Source organism: Anoplophora glabripennis, unplaced genomic scaffold (assembly GCF_000390285.2).
Source record: "Anoplophora glabripennis isolate ALB-LARVAE unplaced genomic scaffold, Agla_2.0 scaffold41, whole genome shotgun sequence".
Lineage (NCBI taxonomy): Eukaryota > Metazoa > Arthropoda > Insecta > Coleoptera > Cerambycidae > Anoplophora > Anoplophora glabripennis.
Genome location: NW_019416901.1, coordinates 1,282,868 through 1,303,371, shown reverse-complemented (window position 1 = coordinate 1,303,371; position 20,504 = coordinate 1,282,868). Strand labels below are relative to the sequence as shown.

General features: G+C 34.2%; 3 protein-coding genes across 3 annotated transcripts in view; all 3 read right to left on the bottom strand.

Annotated features, from left to right (window-relative positions):
• Positions 1-2,005: 2,005 nt before the first annotated feature.
• LOC108917202 (eukaryotic translation initiation factor 4E type 2) lies at positions 2,006-3,519 on the bottom strand. The gene is made up of 6 exons (XM_018723686.1): positions 3,387-3,519; positions 3,156-3,324; positions 2,620-2,796; positions 2,482-2,559; positions 2,217-2,398; positions 2,006-2,159 (listed from the first exon to the last, which is right to left on the bottom strand). Exons 1-6 carry the CDS (start codon positions 3,437-3,439, stop codon positions 2,120-2,122), a joined length of 699 nt encoding a protein of 232 aa, XP_018579202.1. The 5' UTR covers positions 3,440-3,519; the 3' UTR covers positions 2,006-2,119.
• Positions 3,520-10,860: 7,341 nt separating this feature from the next.
• LOC108917176 lies at positions 10,861-14,689 on the bottom strand. The gene is made up of 4 exons (XM_023455662.1): positions 14,624-14,689; positions 13,859-14,142; positions 12,703-12,804; positions 10,861-12,296 (listed from the first exon to the last, which is right to left on the bottom strand). Exons 1-4 carry the CDS (start codon positions 14,676-14,678, stop codon positions 11,952-11,954), a joined length of 786 nt encoding a protein of 261 aa, XP_023311430.1. The 5' UTR covers positions 14,679-14,689; the 3' UTR covers positions 10,861-11,951.
• LOC111691285 (protogenin-like) overlaps positions 14,679-20,504 on the bottom strand; it is a gene marked incomplete at its 3' end in the record, with an annotated part of 113,472 nt that continues 107,646 nt past the window's right edge. The window contains exons 9-20 of the mRNA XM_023455665.1: positions 18,979-19,112; positions 18,694-18,886; positions 17,943-18,087; positions 17,775-17,843; positions 17,487-17,692; positions 17,103-17,435; positions 16,852-17,049; positions 16,203-16,364; positions 15,955-16,143; positions 15,564-15,870; positions 15,123-15,253; positions 14,679-15,019 (exon numbers count right to left, since the gene is read on the bottom strand). Coding sequence (XP_023311433.1) covers positions 14,679-15,019; positions 15,123-15,253; positions 15,564-15,870; positions 15,955-16,143; positions 16,203-16,364; positions 16,852-17,049; positions 17,103-17,435; positions 17,487-17,692; positions 17,775-17,843; positions 17,943-18,087; positions 18,694-18,886; positions 18,979-19,112 — 2,408 coding nt within the window. The remainder of the gene's footprint in view (positions 15,020-15,122; positions 15,254-15,563; positions 15,871-15,954; positions 16,144-16,202; positions 16,365-16,851; positions 17,050-17,102; positions 17,436-17,486; positions 17,693-17,774; positions 17,844-17,942; positions 18,088-18,693; positions 18,887-18,978; positions 19,113-20,504) is intronic.

The following is a 20,504-nucleotide window of genomic DNA, read 5'->3' as shown; positions in this document are numbered from 1 at the left end:
CTTGATTGCTGTACGCTGTTCAATGTGCATTTCCATGAAAACTATCAAAAATTAGTTCCACGTACTGATGAAATTTTGTTCGTTCGTTTGGAACGTTTTCCACTATGTGGTTCCGTTGACCGCCCATAGATAGCGCCATATATTTTGCCCAATAAAATCATTCTTAAAACTTGATATCTTCAATTTTAAAATCGTTCCGTTAAAATAAAGTAATTCTCGTAAACTAAAAATCTATTTGCACATCCAGGTTGCCTTTATTTGATATTTAGACGAGCAAAGATTAGTAGGACTTTTTTTTTTAAATCATATAAAAATGTTTCTCATTTAGGGACTGTTTTGATTAATAAAAAAGGGACATTGAATTAAACTTTTCGGTATAACTAAAAAATTTTAACCTATAAATATAACCTATATATAATTCCGTTTATTATATTTTATTGGGAACGTAACGGAGAACAAATTCTCGAAAGTTCTGCTAAAAACGTTCAAAATTGTGAATATGAAACATTGTATAGAAATATCTGTACTAACATTGCTTTTTAACTGATGGAGTTAATTAAAATTGTTTAACATTGTTTCATTTTCGAGGTGGTCACATTAAATAGTTTAGGAGTTTAATGATTAGGGTAGTTTTTAAATTTGTGTACATAGAGATGTGTACGTGGCTTACAAATATTTAATTAATGTGTTATTCTGGTGCTTCGGTACCGCATTTTATTTTTTTTTTTAGTGTCGGTATCAAGTACGGTTTTTTGTGTTTTTTCTTTTACTAATATTAATTCATGTATGTTATAAACATTGTATTGCATAATTCATAAATATAGATGTTGCAATGAACATAGTTTTAATTATTTTTGAAAATGAGAAGCTTAATTTTCAAATTTACGCACCCACTATATAATTCTTCAAAAGATTCGAAACATTAGTAAACTTTTTTACTTCGAATATTAGGACTGCTGGTTCTCGATGCTTTGGTAAATAAGTACCACACTGTTGGTACAATTAATAATAACTGAATTTAACTTCAAATAATTTTATTTCCGTACTAGATTTCACGTTGATTCGAAGATCACTGTTAACGAATGATCAGAATTATTTTTGAAATTATGCAATAAACTAAACCAAAAGGTACACCCTGTACATACATTTAGATAAATCGAGTCACAGTGAACGCGCAACATATTAAACAGCTTACATGTAAATATGGTTGCCTGTCGCATACATTATCTTAGACTGTAAAAATTATCTAAGAAATGGAAAATTTCGAAAACTGGAAAAGCTACAGAGGAACTGATTGTAGTTTTGGATTTATCAGGTTCGTTATAGTTTTTTTTCAGATCTTTCTGAGCCCTAATAATTTTTGAGAAAATCAATTGTCAAAAAATTAAAGTGCTTTTTTAAAGGCGGTTCCGTACGTAACTGGGGTCGTCAATCACTCTGTGATGATCTGTTTTGATTTATCAGGAGCGGCAAACACCTCGACATTCTGTGTTCCTAATACCTAGTTCCCAAACTACATAAAATTTTAATAAAAGTTGCAAATTTTTTTACAAATATATCAGGCACGGCAAATATTTTAATAAGAATTGATCTTCAGTTTCACAAATTTTTCTTAGTACGCCATCTATTGACTAAAAGCTCAATTAATTCACAAGTAAGTTGTAAGCTGTTACAGTTACCTACCAAGTAAATGTATCTTCCGTAGTTCATTACAATTTCTAATCAATAGATGGCAGCGCATGTAAAATTGGAACCATTGAACGCAACTTGATTGGTTAACAAATGCAAGCGAACGTTCCACTTCACTGCTTAAAAAGATTGGAACAATGTACTTCTAATTTCATGAAAATGAATGGCCCTCTAAAGGCGAGTGCACACGCATTTGGGTCGTAGTATACGCTCAGATAAATCTGAGCGTATTTATTTCATAAATGAAATAAATTAAAACAAATATCTAGACAGGTGTAATAAACGCCATTGAAACAGAAATAAATTTATTATCAGTTAAAAGTAAAACATTGATCTTTTTTCAAATTCATAGACACTGGGTTAAAAGAAAAAAAAAAAAGAACTGTTAACAGATTTGTAATCAAATTTCTATAGTCACAATGTCATGCAGTCAACTTTTCAATGCATTGTTTGGTATAGTTTTCGCGGCCCTGAAAAAAACACGGTTTATTTACTTATTGTGGAGGTGAGACAATTTCTTCTCGTACTTAAGGCAATCATTGTGTGTTTTGTACTCCATGGTGGCACTTGGTGGTATATTTAGTAAACGTTTGAGGGCGTCCCGAATCCGAGCCGTCGTCGCTTGATCCGACGCAGTCCGATTCCAAATACTTAAGAGGTACTCTTGATATCTAGTCGACACGACCACTCCGCATATTTCGTTCCCTGCCTGACAAATACACAAATTTAAAGAAAACTAACGGTAAGTAAAAAATCTGGGCTGAAAATGGTTATAAAGAGTAAATGACTTACCATAAATTGTTCGCCTAACATAGCCATACACAAATTTTCCCAAGCTTTCCCCGCCTGTTCTTTTCGAAGCCTTATAACCTAAAAATATGAAAATAATGTTGCAAACAAATAAATAACTTGTAACTATAAAATGCGTACCCACTTGCCCCCTTTTTTATTCGCCGAGTCTTCCCACATGGGTTTTATACCCTTTTTAAAGAGGTGTAAGTCTCTATGGGCTGGTATGTCTTGTAGCCTCACCATATGGGAATATAGCGCCCACCACTGTTCCACTGTGCCGACCTGCCCTACCAACCTTAGTGCTTGACTATATCCCTAAAAAATTATATAAAACGGTTAAAAACCATTCTGCAAATTTAAACAAAATATATTGAGGTTAACCCAAGTGTACTATTTGTTACAAGCAAACTAAGCATAAAACTGTCTTATGCAACATTAATGAGTCATTAAAATAAAAATATATATTCAAGTAATGTTCTACTTATTGTTTAGAAGCGCCACAAATTTCAGAAGAAATTTGTACGTTATTTTGTCATACAAACGGTGTTCTCGAAGCTTATAAAACAATGCCTTCACTTTTCAAATGAGACTTGATGTAATTAATAAAATATAATTTAGCACAGTAAGCTGGTCTTGTGTAAGTGTTACAGGTTATGAAGCGAACGAAACCTTACCTGCGAACCCTGTATTTGTGAAGGTCTTTTCGAGAACCAGAGGCAATACGGATGTTGAAGTCTGTGCTCCCCAGGCGGATACTCTATGGGGCCCAAGTCTGAAATATTCGGACCGACTTCCTCGTCCCCACTGCCACTATCTGAGTTGTCCACATGGTGATGTTTCAAACTGGAATATCAACAATGGACATAAACAATTGCGAAAAAACATGCGAGAAACGACACACGTACTTTTCAAACTTGTTCGACATATTGCAACCGGTACTGTTAATATTATACACCATAAAATACTATTATCACAGCCTCGAGCTAGTTTAATAGTTTATTTAATTTATAAATAGTACAAACTTATTTTCTACTACGAGCTTCCGTCAACTTACTCTTGGTGACCTTGATAAACACTCTGGCCAACGTAACTCGTGGCGACAAACATCACTAGATACCATTCCTCAATAACATATTTTTCATTGGTTTTAAAGTAAATAGAGAACTTTCAATAAGTAATAATGCCAAGTAAAGGTTTAGTAATGATTAAATAGTAACATAATGTTAGCTTGTTTTATAAAAATGGTATTAAATTAATATTTTAAACCAGCAACTCCAAAATTCCCTAGATAGTAGTTCAAACTGGAAGTAGATCAAATTACCATAGACAAACTATTGAAGATGGGATACTTACCGAATACTTTAGTGGTGAAAATAAAATTAATTACAGAAAATTTTCGCAATTTAGTAGATGGCGCTAAAATTCATAGAATGACAACAGACAAGACTCCTCTGCATAAAATGAGAAAGCCATATCTTGGGAACAAAAAATACTCTGGAGATAGTACTCATTTCGGAATTTATTTATTTTTTTTTTAAAATACATTTTAATATCGCAATCATTCAAGCGTACAAAAATATATTATTAACACGTTTACACCATTTTATTTAAATATAATATACAATATAAATTTAACTGTAAAACCGTATTAACATTCTATATTTCAACTGTGGGACAGTACAATTATACTTACGAAACTGTTTATTAAAATATACTATCACAACGTGGAGTTAAAACAAGACCAGTCTTAATTTATCCCACCTGATGCGCCGAAAAATTTTTTATTTATGTAAATATTGTCAGTCTGTATATTCTATTTAAGCGAATCTGAGTTGAAAAATACCTACAACAAATTTTTGCACTTTTAAATATCTTTTTAATTTAACCCTATTGTGTTACTAATGTGGCGTTTCCATTGGTAAAAATATCAAAATAAAATATCAATCAACATGTTTTCCTTTCGATGTTGGAAATAACGTAAAATGATGCCACTCGTGAGCGAAGTTTAAACAAACTAATCATATCGTAGAATAAAGCAATGTGTCTATTCTAATCGTTTAAGACACATTGCTGGGGAGAATTGCTTTAAGAAATAGAGGAACTTACGCAGCACCAAATTTTCCAGCACATCAGACGGTTATAAATACGTTTTAAAGCTGTAGTAAACTGCTGAAGGCAAAGAGGTTGAAATCCCACAGTAAAAATAAAATTTTTAAAAAAAACATCTATTTTCTACAGATTAGACTTAACGCCAAACAGAGTGTGTATATTACAAATCTGAAGAATTGGAAATATAACCAAAAATTATACACAAACTCCTTGAGGAAGTGCCTAAAGCTAGTGACGAATACGGATACAAATTTTTGCCGTTGAAATTTACGAACTTAAAGAGTTAGTTTTCGAGGAGTTGCAGACAATTTCGGGGTTATATTTTAGCATTTTAGTTCAACGAGAAAGGGGGAGAGGGGTAGTCTGTTGGCTCGCAAAAATATCAACTAGCAGCCTCACATTTCAGACTTATAGGTAAAACAATTTTATCATTAAATAATCGGATGGATGTCATACAATATACAATTTTATACTTAAGTCCGATAATAAAGCGAAAAAAATCCATCTACTACAACGATGCCCTGAGACATAACATAAATTAATAATAACTACAATAACATTAATAATATTAGGACAATACTTATAATTAAATATATTATAATAATGAGGTAGATTCAAAACTGATTTAACAGTATATAAGTATTTGAACAAATTATTGGAAGTTAAATATTACTAATTTTGGTTGAAAATAAAAGTCGTCATTTGTATATTCGAAAATAAGACTGATTCGACAGATACTGAAGGTGCCGGATAAGAATTATCTCTGAATGTCATTTAAATCAAAAACCCTAAATGACTTAAAACTCGTTTACATCTAAACACGTAAATTTAAATATATTAATATATTTTAAATTTTAAGCAATAATAACGGTCTGATAACTATTGATAAAATTATTGGTAGATCAAATGACTAACGGTCGTTTTAAATATTTTTGGTTTGTAAACAACACTGTAAAAATAAATTTTTGGCAATCTTTGGCATGTAAAATTAAAAAACATATTAATATATTCTAATGAAAACGTACAAATAAATTTGTAAATTTTAGACAATGGCACATCAAGTCGCCTTTTCAGAACGGTGACTGAGAACCTCGCTATAAAGAAATAAAATGGACGAAATGTAACAGTTATTTTAGTAGGTTAAACAGCATTAAGGTTAATGGTACCGGGTCGTTCACTATCCATTAAATCGATTACATACAGGGTGTATACCAAATTTTTACCATAAAATTCACCGACATAGATCTTCCGGGTAAATTTGAAAAATTTACATTTTTCATTGACCACCAAATTATTTAACAGTATTCCCCACGTAAATATTTAACAAAGCATGGTTCTTGCAAAAATTGAAGGGACTGTTATAAAATTTCCACCGAATGGAAAAAAACGTAACCTAATACTTTTTAGAAGACAAAAAATTCTTGTAATAAATTTTAAAGGTTTTCGATAAATTTTTGACTAAATTCTAAAATCTTTAATTTAATGATATTAGAATAAATTTAATTATAAACTCAACGAAGAATGACTTTCTTGGTTGCCACTTTCTGTTATAACCATTTTTTAAACAATGACACGTGTTTACGAAAACAATAAACTTGTCGAAATGCTCTTAATTTACAGGGAACGCTGACAAAATGTAGCCGCAGCATCACATTTATACAGCGTGATTCACTAACGATGGGAAAATCAAAAACTGAAAATACTACAAGTAAAATGGTGGCCATTAGCGCAAACATGCCTTATCCGAAAGTTGATAGTTTTGGGTATACAGGGTGTTGAAAGTTAAAATTTTAAATAGTTTTTTTGTGATTATTCTGAAAATATGAAGGTTAGGAATATTGGTTCGCGTAAAGAGTTGTGGCAAAGAATACAAATCGCTGCCAACGACGTCAGACGCACTCCCAATATGTTGTTTCAAACTCGAAGATTTCTCAGAAAACGTTGTGTAAAGTGTATCAGTGCCAACGGTGGATTCTCCGAACAATTATTTTAAATCATTATAACGTATTTCATTTATTTTATCGTTAATTGTTGTAATAACATGAAGAAACACTTTGTTTCGCTTTTAATTTCTCGTATTATCAAAACGTAATGTTCGTTAAATCAATTTTTCTCGAAAACGGATCGAGATACCGAAATGACACTAGAGTACATAATTAATGGACAAATGATTGCTCTTTCAGGTTTTGAATCAAGTTTCATACAGGGCAAAAAGTTATTAACTAACTTTTCAGTAAAATTGGTTATTCGTCGCTTATAAAAATATAGTTTCACATATTTTCAGAATAATCGCAAAAAAATGTTTTAAAATTTTAACTTTCAACACCCTGTATTTCCGAAACTATCAACTTTCGAAGAAGGCATGTTTGCGCTAACAGCCACCGTTCCGCGTGTAGTGTCTTCAGCTTTCGATTTTCCCATTGTTAACGAATCGTCCTGTATACGGAAAGATTTCTAATAAAAAAATCACCCGACGCAATCGCAAATATTCGTTCACTTGGTGAACGTGTCGTGATACGATCGTCACCTGAAATAACCGAAATAAAGAAAGATGTTGAATGACTAGTTGACCCTCGTGATCTTTTTTCTTCTTAAATTGTAAGCGGTAAATTGTTACAGTAGTTCCGACAGCAGAACTTTATTGGCTTATTATTTTCTTGGAATTATATCTCAGCAAATATTGTACGGACTGTACATAGAAACAGTAAAATCAAAATGGCGCTTGATGTGACAGTCAGTGGCGACAGCCGGTGGACTAATTGTTTGTTCCGACAACAGTCTCAAACTGTTTTCAAACTACCAGATATAATCGGCCACGTACTTTCAGAAAGTCTAAAATCAAATGACTGGACAGTTTTAAATCAATCACAAGAACGTGAACCTAAAATTCATGAAATTCGGTCATCTGGGTTGGTATACACCCTGGTACATATAAACGGTTTAAATAATAAAACCGAAATAAAATGGCCATAGGTGGTAGTGAACAAGCGAACAACTGCATTTAGTGCGTGTCGGAGGTCGACGTCTGGTCGGGTTTTTGATTTAATCGATATTTCAGGCGGTAACTGTTAACAGAAGACGAGCTATGCAATACTTTTCCATCCTAGTTACTAATCGTGAAATAGGAGGCGACGGTAAACCGATAAATGAACAACTATTGCTTTAAACTTTTGTACGGGTGAAACTGGAATGTCGGTGGTAAACGAGAGAAAAAAAATGAAAACAAGGTAACTGTTCAAAAAAGCGGCCTTTCTAATACTTATTGTTCTTGACAAGGAATGTTATCATGAGGTATATAAATATTGACAACCCTGAAAATATTAAGTATTTAACCGTTCTATAGTATGATCGGGGAAGGAGAGAGGGAGAGATCCAAAAATAGCGACGTGTGAAATGGGGGAAGCTTACGTTTTAGATTTTTTTGTAACGTGCGGTCTTTATATTATTTGAGCATTTCGTTCCTATTAAAAACAATGTTCCACGATGTTAGGTATCCTGTTTGAAAGAGAGAGGAAAAAAAACTGGTAACTATAAAAAGAAACGCTACTCCCACGTATGACAGTTAAGAATTAAGAGAACTAATCGTTGTTTTGTACAATATAAAAGGCACACACCACACGGAACTGTGACGCAAATAACAGTTCATAAAAATTTTGTACGTTATTGTATTTTCATTAACAACGGAATATCTTTGGGTAATATTTAAATTAATAAATATCTGTGGTAACGTCTAATATAGAACAAACAACACCGTTTTTTTCTGTTTATGTAACATTTAACATCATATTCAACAACTATACACTTATCTATATATACACCATTCACGCATGCTCGTACACCTGTCATATACAGAACTGAGATTCAAATGACGACGGTCCTGCCTCGTGAGTGCGGGCACATGCGAGTTTTCCAGCCAGTAGTTTTACGTTTTCGACAATATTTGTTCATTTTCTGTATATGACGAGAACAGTAATATAACTATACAATATTTCTTACTTAATACTAACTATATGTAATTTTTTTCAGGTACCGGTATTTCAACTATAGACATTATTATAGTTAGAGTAATATTGGGTTACACCAACTTACGATGAGACATTTTTTTAATCCGATGTTCCTCGCGACTGGATCCGGGTCCTGCGTTCACAACAACAACAATAACACTTCTGCAAACGCATTCAAAACGCATACTGAACGTGGACAATACTGCGATAAAAAATACGTAAACGATAAACGATAACAAATTTCAATCGAAGATTCGGTGGATTGTTAGCATTCGTTTCCGGATTTTCGATAACGAGAGTTGCAGCGACTATTTTAACGCTGTCGTACAATCTGGTGCTGGCTGGTGAAAATTAAAGCGATCGTACGAGGTGTGGCTATAAAATAACGAAACTGACGTTACATGTGCCAAAGCGTAAAGCTTCTTTCAATTGTCGCCTTTACCGTGTCTGTAGACATATTAGTTTGGCCGTTGCCTTCGTTCGTATAAGATCTATTTTTTGTTCTGCCAGAAAAATGCTGTGTTGTAATAGAGCAATCAATTGTCGTGAAATTTGAAAAAACCGCTACTGAAACTTATATTTTATTTAGAGAAGTATATGAAAATGAACATTTATCACGTTCGCAGGTTTTTGACTAATTTTTTCCAAAATGATCGAGAAGACGTTGAAGATGACGCACGCCAGGGTCACCTTACCACGTCAAAAAGGGATAAAAATATTGAAAAAATTGCAAATCTGATCCGATCCGACCATCGGTTAACTATTCGTACTATTGCTGAAATTGTACGAATTCACAAAAGATGCATAAGGCAAACTTTACACGAGAATTTGAACACGCAATAAATTAGTGCGAAAGTGGTGCCGAAAATCCTCACAATCAAACAAAAAGATGCTAAGTATTTGTATAATCCCTCGCCTACTGTGGTTCATTTGCCATAAAAAAATATATATGTACAGGCTAAACACAGTGCTTTAAGAGAGTTCCATAGCAAATAGGCAACCAACAATACATTTTTATAGATTTTATTACACAGTCTGTCTAAATATGAATTAATGCAGAAATAACAGACTTTCCTCCATTCCAACGCAGATTTTTTATAAAATGGAGTTAGTTTGAAACTCAAATTACTTTTTGTTGTAAAGAAATTAGTAATTTGCCGCTTTTGAACAAGCAAATTACAAATTTCTTTGCACCAAAAGGTAATTTGAGTTTCAAACTAACTCCATTTTATAGAAAATCTGCATTGGAATGGAAGAAAGTCTGTTATTTGTGCACTAATTCATATTTAGACAAACTGCGTAATAAAATCTATAAAAATGTATTGCTGGTTGGCTATTTGCTATAGAGCCCTCCTAAATGCCTTTAAAAATGATCCAAAGTTCTTGGAAAGAACGATAATATGGTAAGCGTCTATTTAGCATTGCAGGAACCCAAATTCACTGAAACCGGAAAAAACTTGCTTCTTTATAGAAATACGACCACCGTAATTTTTACCAGCTGTTAATATAGTGATCAATCGAGACCCACGCGAAAAAATTTTAAATTAAATTCAACAAACCGCTAAAACCTGATCACCGACAATTTTTTAAGCATTCTTTGATATTAACCCGTTCGCTATTCCAACGAAAAGATCCTATATACGAAATAACGTGACTGCAGTTTATTAAAAATCATAAAAATGAAAAAATTTAAGAAATCTTCAAAAAACAGTAATTTTTTACATATTATTTCCTTACTTGTAAACTAAAACTGCGTTTTGGAAAAAACTGATGCACCACTGAAAAAATAATGAACTGAAACTTTTAGGTTATGTTTGGTGCAAACCCTTTCCTTTTGATTTACGAGTCGCAATCGTGATAAGAACACAAATCAGCACAGCGACATCTATTACATTAAGCGGCATCTATAGGAAATAGGCAACCAGCAATACATTTTTACAGATTTTATTACACAATTTGTCTAAATATGAATTAATGCACAAATAACAGACTTTCCACTATTTTAAAGCAGATTTTCTATAAAATGGAGTTAATTTGAAACTCAAATTACTTTTTGGTGTAAAGAAATTTGTAATTTACGATGCAAATTACAAATTTCTTTACGGCAAAAAGTAATTTGAGTTTCAAACTAACTCCATTTCATAGAAAATTTGCTCTAGAATGGAGGAAAGTCTATTATTTGTGCAATAAATCATATTTAAACACTTTGTAATAAAATCTATAAAAATGTATTGTTGGTTGCCTATTTCCTCCTGTAGGGAAAATGTTTCGTATTCGATTGTTAATTTTTTTAGCACCATATTTAAATAAAAAGGATTTTATTTAAATAAAATAAACTGAAAAACAATGCAAAATATTTCCAATATAAAAAAGGAATCTTGGGGGTTGTGATCCCTATTCAACCTCGAGGATGTGCCAAACAGGAAATTTTTAAACTTTTCATGAAAATATTTTCATTTTAAAAATTGTTTTCATTCTGAAGACGTACAAATACTGTTTATAAACGAATTTTCGTTTGTGCTGTATAAACCTAAGAAAACGAAATATTAAAGAATAAATAACACAGCAAAAAATGTCAATTTAGAAGATTGCATTTTTTATTCGCCAAAAAACCTCATCAATCTCGACCAACCGTCCAACAATTTTTACATCCTCGAAAAACGAACGAGCTTCTGCTCAAAATTTATCATAAGAAACTTTTCGCCTTTTTTTCAATCAGACGAACAAATTGTTTCCAAGATAACCTCAAATCCCGTCAAATTTAGTCCGCCCCACGCAAACAAAACACCAAGTGAAAAAAAACGAAGATTTCATAAAAACCGCTCCGTTAAACCGTATTGGAGATTCGCGTATCACATAAATACGAATACGAATACTGCACGTTCCAGATAGTGTTATTATTATTATTGTTACCGTTATAGATTCGATGTGGAGGCCCGCCCGAATCACGGAAAAATATATTAAGCTACTTTACATTGGATTCCGATCATTTCCGGGCGCGTTCCGACTTTTGTGCACCCGTCTCTCTGATAAGTTGGTGTAATGCAGATAAAACAACTGACAGTATTGTTTATATTGAGCAATAGTAATATATACAAAAAAAAAAATCAAATAAAGACAGAAGACTTGTTGCGTACTGTAATTTAACGTGGAATATTGCCATCGGGGAAACGTAAAAAAAAATCAGTCCTATCGTGGTTGTTTGTAAAGCTGTGTTCTCAACTTTGGGTTTGCGTTTTGTAAATAGGGCAGTATGTATTGTAAATCAACGTAAAAAAAAACTGTTATAGCTTACAATTGGTCATGACTGTAAAATGTCAATTATTTTAACAAACGTCTGGCTAGAAACTAATAATGTTATCCGTTAGGACCTAAGATAGGCGACGTCCTCCTATGGCTGTTAACCACGCTGATGCCAAGGGAGTCGTCTAAACAAGTCAACTGCGTATCGTTCGCCGAGAGGTCCCCGGACAGCTCCAGGGACCCGCTGTTCGAATTTCTCAATTTGCATACGTTTTGCTCAACGTGAGGATTGCACTGGTGATAGTTCGGGTTCGACTTTTTCGAGTTCTCAAACAATCTGTAGAGGTCGTAGAATTTCGAGGACTTCACGTTCGAGTTCGAGTCCTCCTCGAAGTCGAGTTTTTCGGGACGCTTGGATTTTTTCGATCCCGCGTGGCCGTTGCATTCAAATGCGTAATACTGAAAAAATACAGACAAAAGTGTAATATTCCACTATACAATGATTTTCCTATTAAAAGTGTGGCAGTACTTCGCACAGGGTGGGCAAATTTCGATACTTTTGGAGTATTTCTCGTATTTCCCGAGCTAGTAGACAAAAGTAGTTCAAACGTCTCGGGCTAAATTTGAGAAAAAAAGCAATTAAATGGCTAACGAATCAAAATATCAAGATGCGTACTGTTAAATTTTTCTCCTAAATTAAGCTGGAAACACATTTTTTGCTTATTTCTTCTAAAAATACGAGAATATACAGAAAAAGTTATTTTTTGTTTTCTTGCATTCATTTATACCAATTTTTTACTTGCAATACTCACATTTTAAATTTGTTCATTTCACAAAAGAATTAATCGTGTCCGGGGATACTTACTTGTGGATTTTCAGTTATGTGGACATGACCATTAGATAAATGCCCATTCATGTATGGTTTTGCTGAACCGTTCACATTGCCATTTGGAAACTCCTCACCTCCCTGAAATACAAAAAATTTCATTGCAGAGAGAAATATCTCGATAAGTCCGATTATCATAGGTTTTCCCATTTCCGCTTCACGCCAGTTTGAACGAATATTCGAGTATTCTATGAATATTCGCTAGCGAACGTAGCATAAGAAAAATTTCTTATCACCTAAATTCGTTATAGAAATGAACATTTGCAAACAGAGCTAGACCTATTATTTAGCTCATTCCCGCTCCACACTTGTGTGGATGAATATTTGTGAACTCTAAGAATATTCAGTATCGAATATTCATGCTCAATGCTTAAAATTTTGAACAGTGACTGTGAACAGAGCTAGACTGACTAACAAGATTCTTCGATTCTCGCTCCACAATTAGTGGACGAATATTTGTGAATTCTACAAATACTCTTAATAAACATTCATATTCACTTAAAACCTAGAGTCATGATTATTTAGTACACTGATTATTGGATTCCTTTTATTTTCACCCCACACTTGTGTGGACGAATATTTGCAAACTCTACGAATATTTTCTAATGAATATTCATATCAGCTAAAGTAGTTTAAAATGCAAAAAAAATATTATTTATTTGCATTTCCACTCCACACTTGTGTGGACGAATATTTTGAATACTATGAATATTTGCGGACGAATATTCGTCATATTTACTTAGGCAGCCTGTAACTACGTAATCTCCTACAAACTGATCATTTGCAAACAGAACTATCGAAATTATTCGAGTATTATGAAAGGAAAACATTTGTATTCGGTCAAATAACTGTTTACTCACACACATATGCATTATATTGCCCGAATATTGGATATTCACACATGAACAAACCAACTAAAAATGGACAAGTAAGCCAAATACTTGCCAACGAAGGCAAATTTATTATCCAGAAATGGTCGAATATTGAGTATTCGTACAAGAACAGTGCAACTGTGAAGCCTACGTAAGGAAACACGATTCTCATTTGAATAATGAAATTTTCAAAAAATCAATGGCGAAATATAAAGTGATAGACTGAATTTAAAAAATTCTATCCACATCGACAATCAACCTACCTTAGTGTCCAAATGGCTCGGAGAAACCGGCGGTATGTGAGTGGAATGGGCCTCGGCGACGAGGTGCTGAGTCTCGTGGATATTCGCCGCGTAGGGATCTTCCAGTCTGACCTGCACAGCACCAACATGGGAGGTGTAATGTGCGACGGCGGGATAATAGTTGTTTGACGCCGCCATTCGAACCCGAGCCAAAGCGCGACGTTTCAAGCAACGTCTTCTGACCAAAATACAGGTAATACAACAAGCAATGCACATTAACGCCATTATCACTCCAACAATGACACCTGGATATAAACACAAACAAGTAAGCGGTTTGTAACAAGATCACAGAACGTTCGGGGAGGGCCGTTATCACCTAGATTATAAAACCTGGACGGTTCGTGTGCGATGTCGCTTTACTACACCATTAGTTATAGGTTATGGCTTCCACCTAACCTCAAATTTATGAAATTGGTTCAAATTAATGAAAAATAAGAGATATTAGTTTCCGATTAAAGACTAACAACCACTTGTAGCGACATCACTACCTGATAACGCGTCAGTTGTGAGGGTTTATATTGTAGGTGATAATGGATGGACAATTTGTTGACAAAAGCGCGTTTTCTTTGAATACTGAAAACCATGAACAAAGATTTTCACAAATTAGTTATATATTACCCGTGATATTTTACAATTTCAAAAGAAATATATTTGAATTTCCAAATATTTTCAACATAATAGCCGCAATCGAATATTAAAATGAATAAATAACGGTGCTATACCTACCGACTTTTTTGTGATAATCGATATCGTCCTGCGATTCGGGCGCCTGTTCCTCCATGTCGCTGCCGAGATTAGTCGTGACGACTATAGGAACGGTGGGCTTCCCGATACCAACGTCCGAGGTGGCCCTGACTAAAACCATGTACCGATTCTCAGAAGTTAAATTTCCCAGGAAAGTGGAAACCATATCTTGCTCGCCCAACCAGCAGGCGGTAGATTTTCTTTGGTAAGAGGGAACTGTCACGTCCGCCCATTCCTCCAAGGGCCGGTCCCTGTCGGGGGTGTAGGATATAATGTACTTTTGCAATTTGCCGTTTTTGTGGGCCGGGGCCTGCCAGCGCAAGCAGACGGTGCTCTCGTTTATTACTTTGTACTTCAGGTCTAGGACTGCGGAAGGTACTGTGAAAGACGAGTGTTTTTTATAAATAAATGTGAAAAATGTATCGACAGTATATTTTGAATGGTTTAAAATGGTTTGAGAAATTAAAAAAATTATATTTACCGTCCGCGGGTGTTTGGACTTCTATCGATTTGGAGAAAGACCCAGATATTCCTTCCAAATTGTGGGTTCGAACTTTGAATTCGTAAGTGGTGTTCGGTTTCAACTTGGAAACTACCAATTTGTTTGAATAACTGCAAAACGAATAAAAAAAATACACATTCTAGATGAGGTATAACGAAATAATTATTGTACAGCAAATGGGATTAGAATACTGACATTTTAAGAGATAAAAAAATAAATTCCGATTCTACGCCACATCATCGCTCACATAAGTAATGAGCATCAGCTTCTTGCACCTTCAGAACTGTGTAAAAAAACAATTTGTTCTTGACTAAAGAAACTTTTTTGTTCTCAACAACAACAATTCAATATTTAAATTTGGGTTTGTTTTGTTCAACAAAATTACTGGAATATACATTCGGATAAACTAATTGTGGTTACCTCTTTAACAACTTGCCGTCTTCGCATTTTTTCTCTTCTTTAACCAACACGTAGCAAACCATGTAGAATTTTTTCTGGCTTACGTCCAACCAACTCAACTTAATAGACGTGGGTGATTGCGGTGTGCCTTCTAACTGTCCCGGCGGTACCGGAACCGTATCTGTACTATCGGTGGTGTTCTCCGTTTCTTCGCTAGCTACATATACATTGTCTATCTTCGAGTGAGTATATGGTGTCCAAGGGTCTAAGTCCTTGATGTATGAGGTAGATGTGACTCGAAATTCATAGTTTGTACCAGGTAAAAGTCCTAAAAATATTCAAAATCGTAAGATTTACGATGTTTCATATCGATTTTTGAAACTGGCACTAAAACGGTACTTTAGGGACTCACCAGTAATGACATGTTTGCGTTTTAAGGTACGTTCGACATTGATCGAGGAGTGTGCCTCGCGCTTCCATTGTACTTTGTAAAAACCTTTAGCTCCGTCACAAGACACGTCCGTACTAATTTCCGACCACTTCAACGATACCGAGTCTGCGTTAACGGGGGTTATATCTAGATTGCGGTTGCCTTTGACACCTAAAAGATGAATACACCTGTAACACCTACAACTCTAACGGAAATCTGGAAGTTTTTACCCGTCGCGCACATGACTTTCTCGGAGCGTTCACTGGCGGCTTTGGAGTACGTACGAATATAAAAGGTATAATTTGTACTGCTATCGAGACCCCCTGCTTGGAAATGGGTCATGTTTGTAACATATTCAGGTCCTATAACTTCCTTCTTTTCTAATCCTTGTGCTAGAAATATAACTGACATCACGACAAGGGACACATAAAAAATGCTTGTCTATATGAAACTTAAATGAACTTTAAGATGAGCTGTGATCTAAAATTGGTCATTTCTACTGCGGTTGTCGAACGTCATGACAAGTTGCAATTTTGTGTAGAAAAATTGAAAGAGCGAACAAACTTCAATCTGACAAAACTAAACATAAAGTTTGTTTTCCGAATTTTTAGTTGCTTGGAAAAGAATATGATAGCATTTGCCTTGATTGTAGTAACAATAAACAAAAGACTGTTCACCTAACCTATCTGTCAAATGTCATTTTACTCAGTTCAAAGTTTGACATTTGTAATATGTTTTTTGGTATTTTGTGTATATATTCGACGACCAGAGTTATTAATTTTTTTCAAAAATATCTCGATTTCCAGTAATAGTTATCTAAGTATAAATATACATAAACGAGGACTTAGCAGATAAACAAGTGACAAAAGAACGGCTTACCTCTGTAAAAGGAATGCACGCTGTAAGCCTGGACTGAAACATTCCCTGGTGGTTTCCAATTCAAACAGATACTTGTAGCGTCGTAGGAGCGACATTGTACGTTTTCAGGTGGCCTAGGACTAAGAGAAACGTTTATCTCTATCTGCGCCGCGGTCCATATCTTACCAGCCGAGTTCACAGCTATGCACTGGTAAATACCTGAGGAACGACACCGTTAGCTTTTATTCCGGAGCAAAGATCAATGTTCTAACCTGAATCGCTGTTGAACGTATGACTGAAAACCAAACCCGTCGGCTGTTTCTTAATCCTGGTATCGTGGGTAAGCGGTCGACCGTCTTTCAACCAGTATATCTTCGGATCAGGTACGCCGAAAGCCTGACAGTCTAATCTAACGGTTTGCGCTGCAGGATAGGACTTAGATATAGGGGTAACGTTAAACTGCGGTTTCTGGTGAACTTCCACCCTATAGATTCTCGTGATACGATCCACGGTATTGTAGGCCATACAAGTGTAATTGTCTGACACGAGAGCCTTGGAGGTATTTATCGGCAGATCGGTCCTGTTACTTACTACTACTCTGTGGCCTTAAAGAATATAAAAGTCGTCAAGTGCTTACAGATGGTATCGGTACTTACTATTAAGCCATTGTACTGTCGGTATAGGCCAGCCCATCACAGCACAATATAAATTTAGGTTTTCACCAACGTAAACGGTATTATTGGGTGAAATGTCAAGAGGTAGAAAAGTCGGTGCCGTCAACTGCCTCAATGCTGGGGACACTGTCAGTAGAGCTGTTCTGCTGTACTTAGTAACATTAAGTATATTATTTGTTGCTTTACATCTAAAAAATGTTTTAAAAAAGTTGGAATAAATTCATGGGATAATAAAACAGACAATTAACCACGTCATCTAAAAACACTCACCTATAAGATCCTGCATCAGAAAACTGAGTTTTTGAAATTAACAAAGCCCCGTTGGGCAGAGGAACATATCTAAAAACAAATGATATCTTTACTTATAAGGGCAAAAAAACAATAAATATTTAGTTATTTATTATTTAAACGTATGGATGTAATTATCATATTATATACCTTGTGTGCTGAGGTAGAGGTTGATTATTGAATTCCCACTGAATTTCAGCAGGAGGTACTGAATGTATGCTGCATTGAAGAACGCCCGGTTGAGATTCCGGGACAGAAAGGTTGTTCGGGTTCTTGGTGAAATTGCGATCCATTGCTACAATAAACGTATTTGATTTTTACACGAGATCGTAACATCTGAAAGTCTGCGAGAGTGTTTTTTAAGTCCATGTCATAATTTGGGTAATTTTAGACTAAAAAGCCTTTTTCAGATCGAGGATCTAAAGTAAACCTAAACTAATCAGTTTACAGAAAATTGTATAGAATTTTATTTTCATGTAAAACAAATAGTATTGGATAAAAGTTTATTTTAAACTAAGAAAATGATGTTTCTTCGAATAATGTAAAAACAGTTAGAACTAGTGGCTTCCGCCTCTGGCTTTTTGGTTTAAAATTGACCCAAGAAGAACCTTTCTCAAGTTTTGACAGAAATTTAGAAAATAGCCTGTATATTCAGTGTGAATTAATTTGTTAATAAATTATTTTCCGCATTACTGCAATATTTTCAAAACTAAATTAAGTTTTGTACCTGTAAAACGACGAAAAAAATTTTCAGGCGAGCAAATTCATAAAAATGTTTTTAGTTATTGGTTACTTGATTCACTTTCATGCAAAAGTACATTCAAAATTAAATTTTCTTGTAAACCAATTTTTGTATTGCGTATGACGACTAACATTTTTGGACAAGTTTGAATTGACTTACATGCAACCCTCAACTTTGCCACCCCTGAAAGTAAGGCGCCCACTCTATTCCTAACGAGGCATTGGTATTCTCCAGTCACCCCATTGGCTCTTTTCCCTGAGAGAATTTTCGGTACGTAGAGGGAGCCATCTTCCTGCTGGCTCCATCTAGTGTCATTCGAGGGTACTGGAGAACTATTATGCAACCAAGTTACCTTGAAGAGAAAATGTATTCGTTTTGTTTCCATGGATGTGACTTTAGAGCTAAGGAAATTGAAGCGATACCAATTTATACCAACACGCTTACCTCTAAGCCCTTTGAGGAGGATCTTGCGTCACACCTTAGTGTCGTACCTTGTCCCTTTAAAACTATTACATCCTTAGGATCGATTAGGTTGATGGAGAGAGTCGTTTCTGGATAATCTAAAGCCCGCACATATACTAAAAAAAAAAGAAACGCCACATAAGAATTTATCAGTTTATAAATGCATATAAGACAAAGATTTAATGAGTTTCGCCTTTTTGCTAATTTTGTTCGTACGGTTTTTATTTTGTGGGATCGTGAACTAAAATAATTAAAGAAAGCAAACCAAAAGCCACAAATAGGCATGTAGACCTGATTTACCATTTGATACCTATATTTTCATGTCCATAGAAAAAAAATGTAATAAACCTTTGCGCCAAAAAGTGTGGCAGAAATACCAGTCCAGGGAACCAACCGATTAAAGTGAAGCTTGGACTGTAAGTAGAAAATAGCTAAAGAAACAAAAGTTATATAATGCCGATAGTGCTTTTGCCCAGAGGATGAAAAATAAAATATTGAAAATAACCCCAGGAATTGATAAAGAAATCAATTTTAAGCAAAAAGTATCTTATCATCATTTTTCGATAAGACAATATTTTCCGAGTTATTTGGTGATTGAATATGTACATTTTTTATTAAAAAAAAGACGTTTTTTCAGTAGTTTTTCTGGAATAACTCGGAAAATAGACATTCTATGAAAAAAAAAACACGAAGAAAATGGAGCTTATAGAAAAATAAAAAGATGAGTTTTTTTTCATTTATGTAGGTGCAATAGGTTCTGAGATACGGCTGGTTGAATATAATTTCATGTCCGCCAAAAACTAAATTCGAAGCATTTAACTAAAAAAAAAATTCAAGAAAAATACACAGAACATTTTTTAAAGTACCTACTTAAAAAAATCTTTAAAATGAACTTTAAGTCATTAGCATAAAAATTCGCTGTTAATTCGCTTTTTCGGAAAAAAAATCAGTACAAAAATTGATGAATTTTTCACAAGATTTAAAATTAAAGGTACAATTCTACAATTTATATTTTTATGTGCTAACAATATATTATAAAAGTTTAAACGGTTTAGAATGCATATTTTTGAAAATAACTAAAAATAAAAAAGATAAGAAAAATATTCAAGAGTACAAAGGTTTAGATTTTTTTTCCGCTGACAGACTTCTAGGGTAAGTAATACCTGAAAAATTAAGACGAAAAGTCTTAATAAACATAGGGTCGCAAATGCCTCCTTTAACGAGATACAGGGCGTTAAAGTTTATGTAAAATTAAAGCGTAAAAATGATAAAAAGGAGCTTATAATCTAGTTTACTTAACTCACTTGTACACAATGACATTAGTGACAGGCGATGTTTAATTTTATTTTGAATAGCACAAGCCTACTATGTGAAACTAAAATGAATGAAAATAAAATTGGATTTACAAATTTTCTACAAAGGTGTTTCTCTTAAAAATGGTTGCTTTAATCCAAATTTTGCAAGAGACCAATTCGATAGACAATTGAACACTTTACACGAAAATAGTG

Bases quoted from the DNA above. Each gene is read 5' to 3' on its own strand.
- LOC108917202 (XM_018723686.1), bottom strand. From the start codon at position 3,439: ATGGTGTATAATATTAACAGTACCGGTTGCAATATGTCGAACAAGTTT. The intron at 3,325-3,386 runs GTACGTGTGTCG...TTGATATTCCAG, and splicing joins ATGTCGAACAAGTTTGAAAA to TTTGAAACATCACCATGTGG. The intron at 2,399-2,481 runs GTAAGTCATTTA...TGTATTTGTCAG, and splicing joins TGTTAGGCGAACAATTTATG to GCAGGGAACGAAATATGCGG.
- LOC108917176 (XM_023455662.1), bottom strand. From the start codon at position 14,678: ATGGAGGAACAGGCGCCCGAATCGCAGGACGATATCGATTATCACAAA. The intron at 14,143-14,623 runs GTAGGTATAGCA...GTTTATATCCAG, and splicing joins CGATTATCACAAAAAAGTCG to GTGTCATTGTTGGAGTGATA. The intron at 12,297-12,702 runs GTAAGTATCCCC...GTATTTTTTCAG, and splicing joins ACATAACTGAAAATCCACAA to TATTACGCATTTGAATGCAA.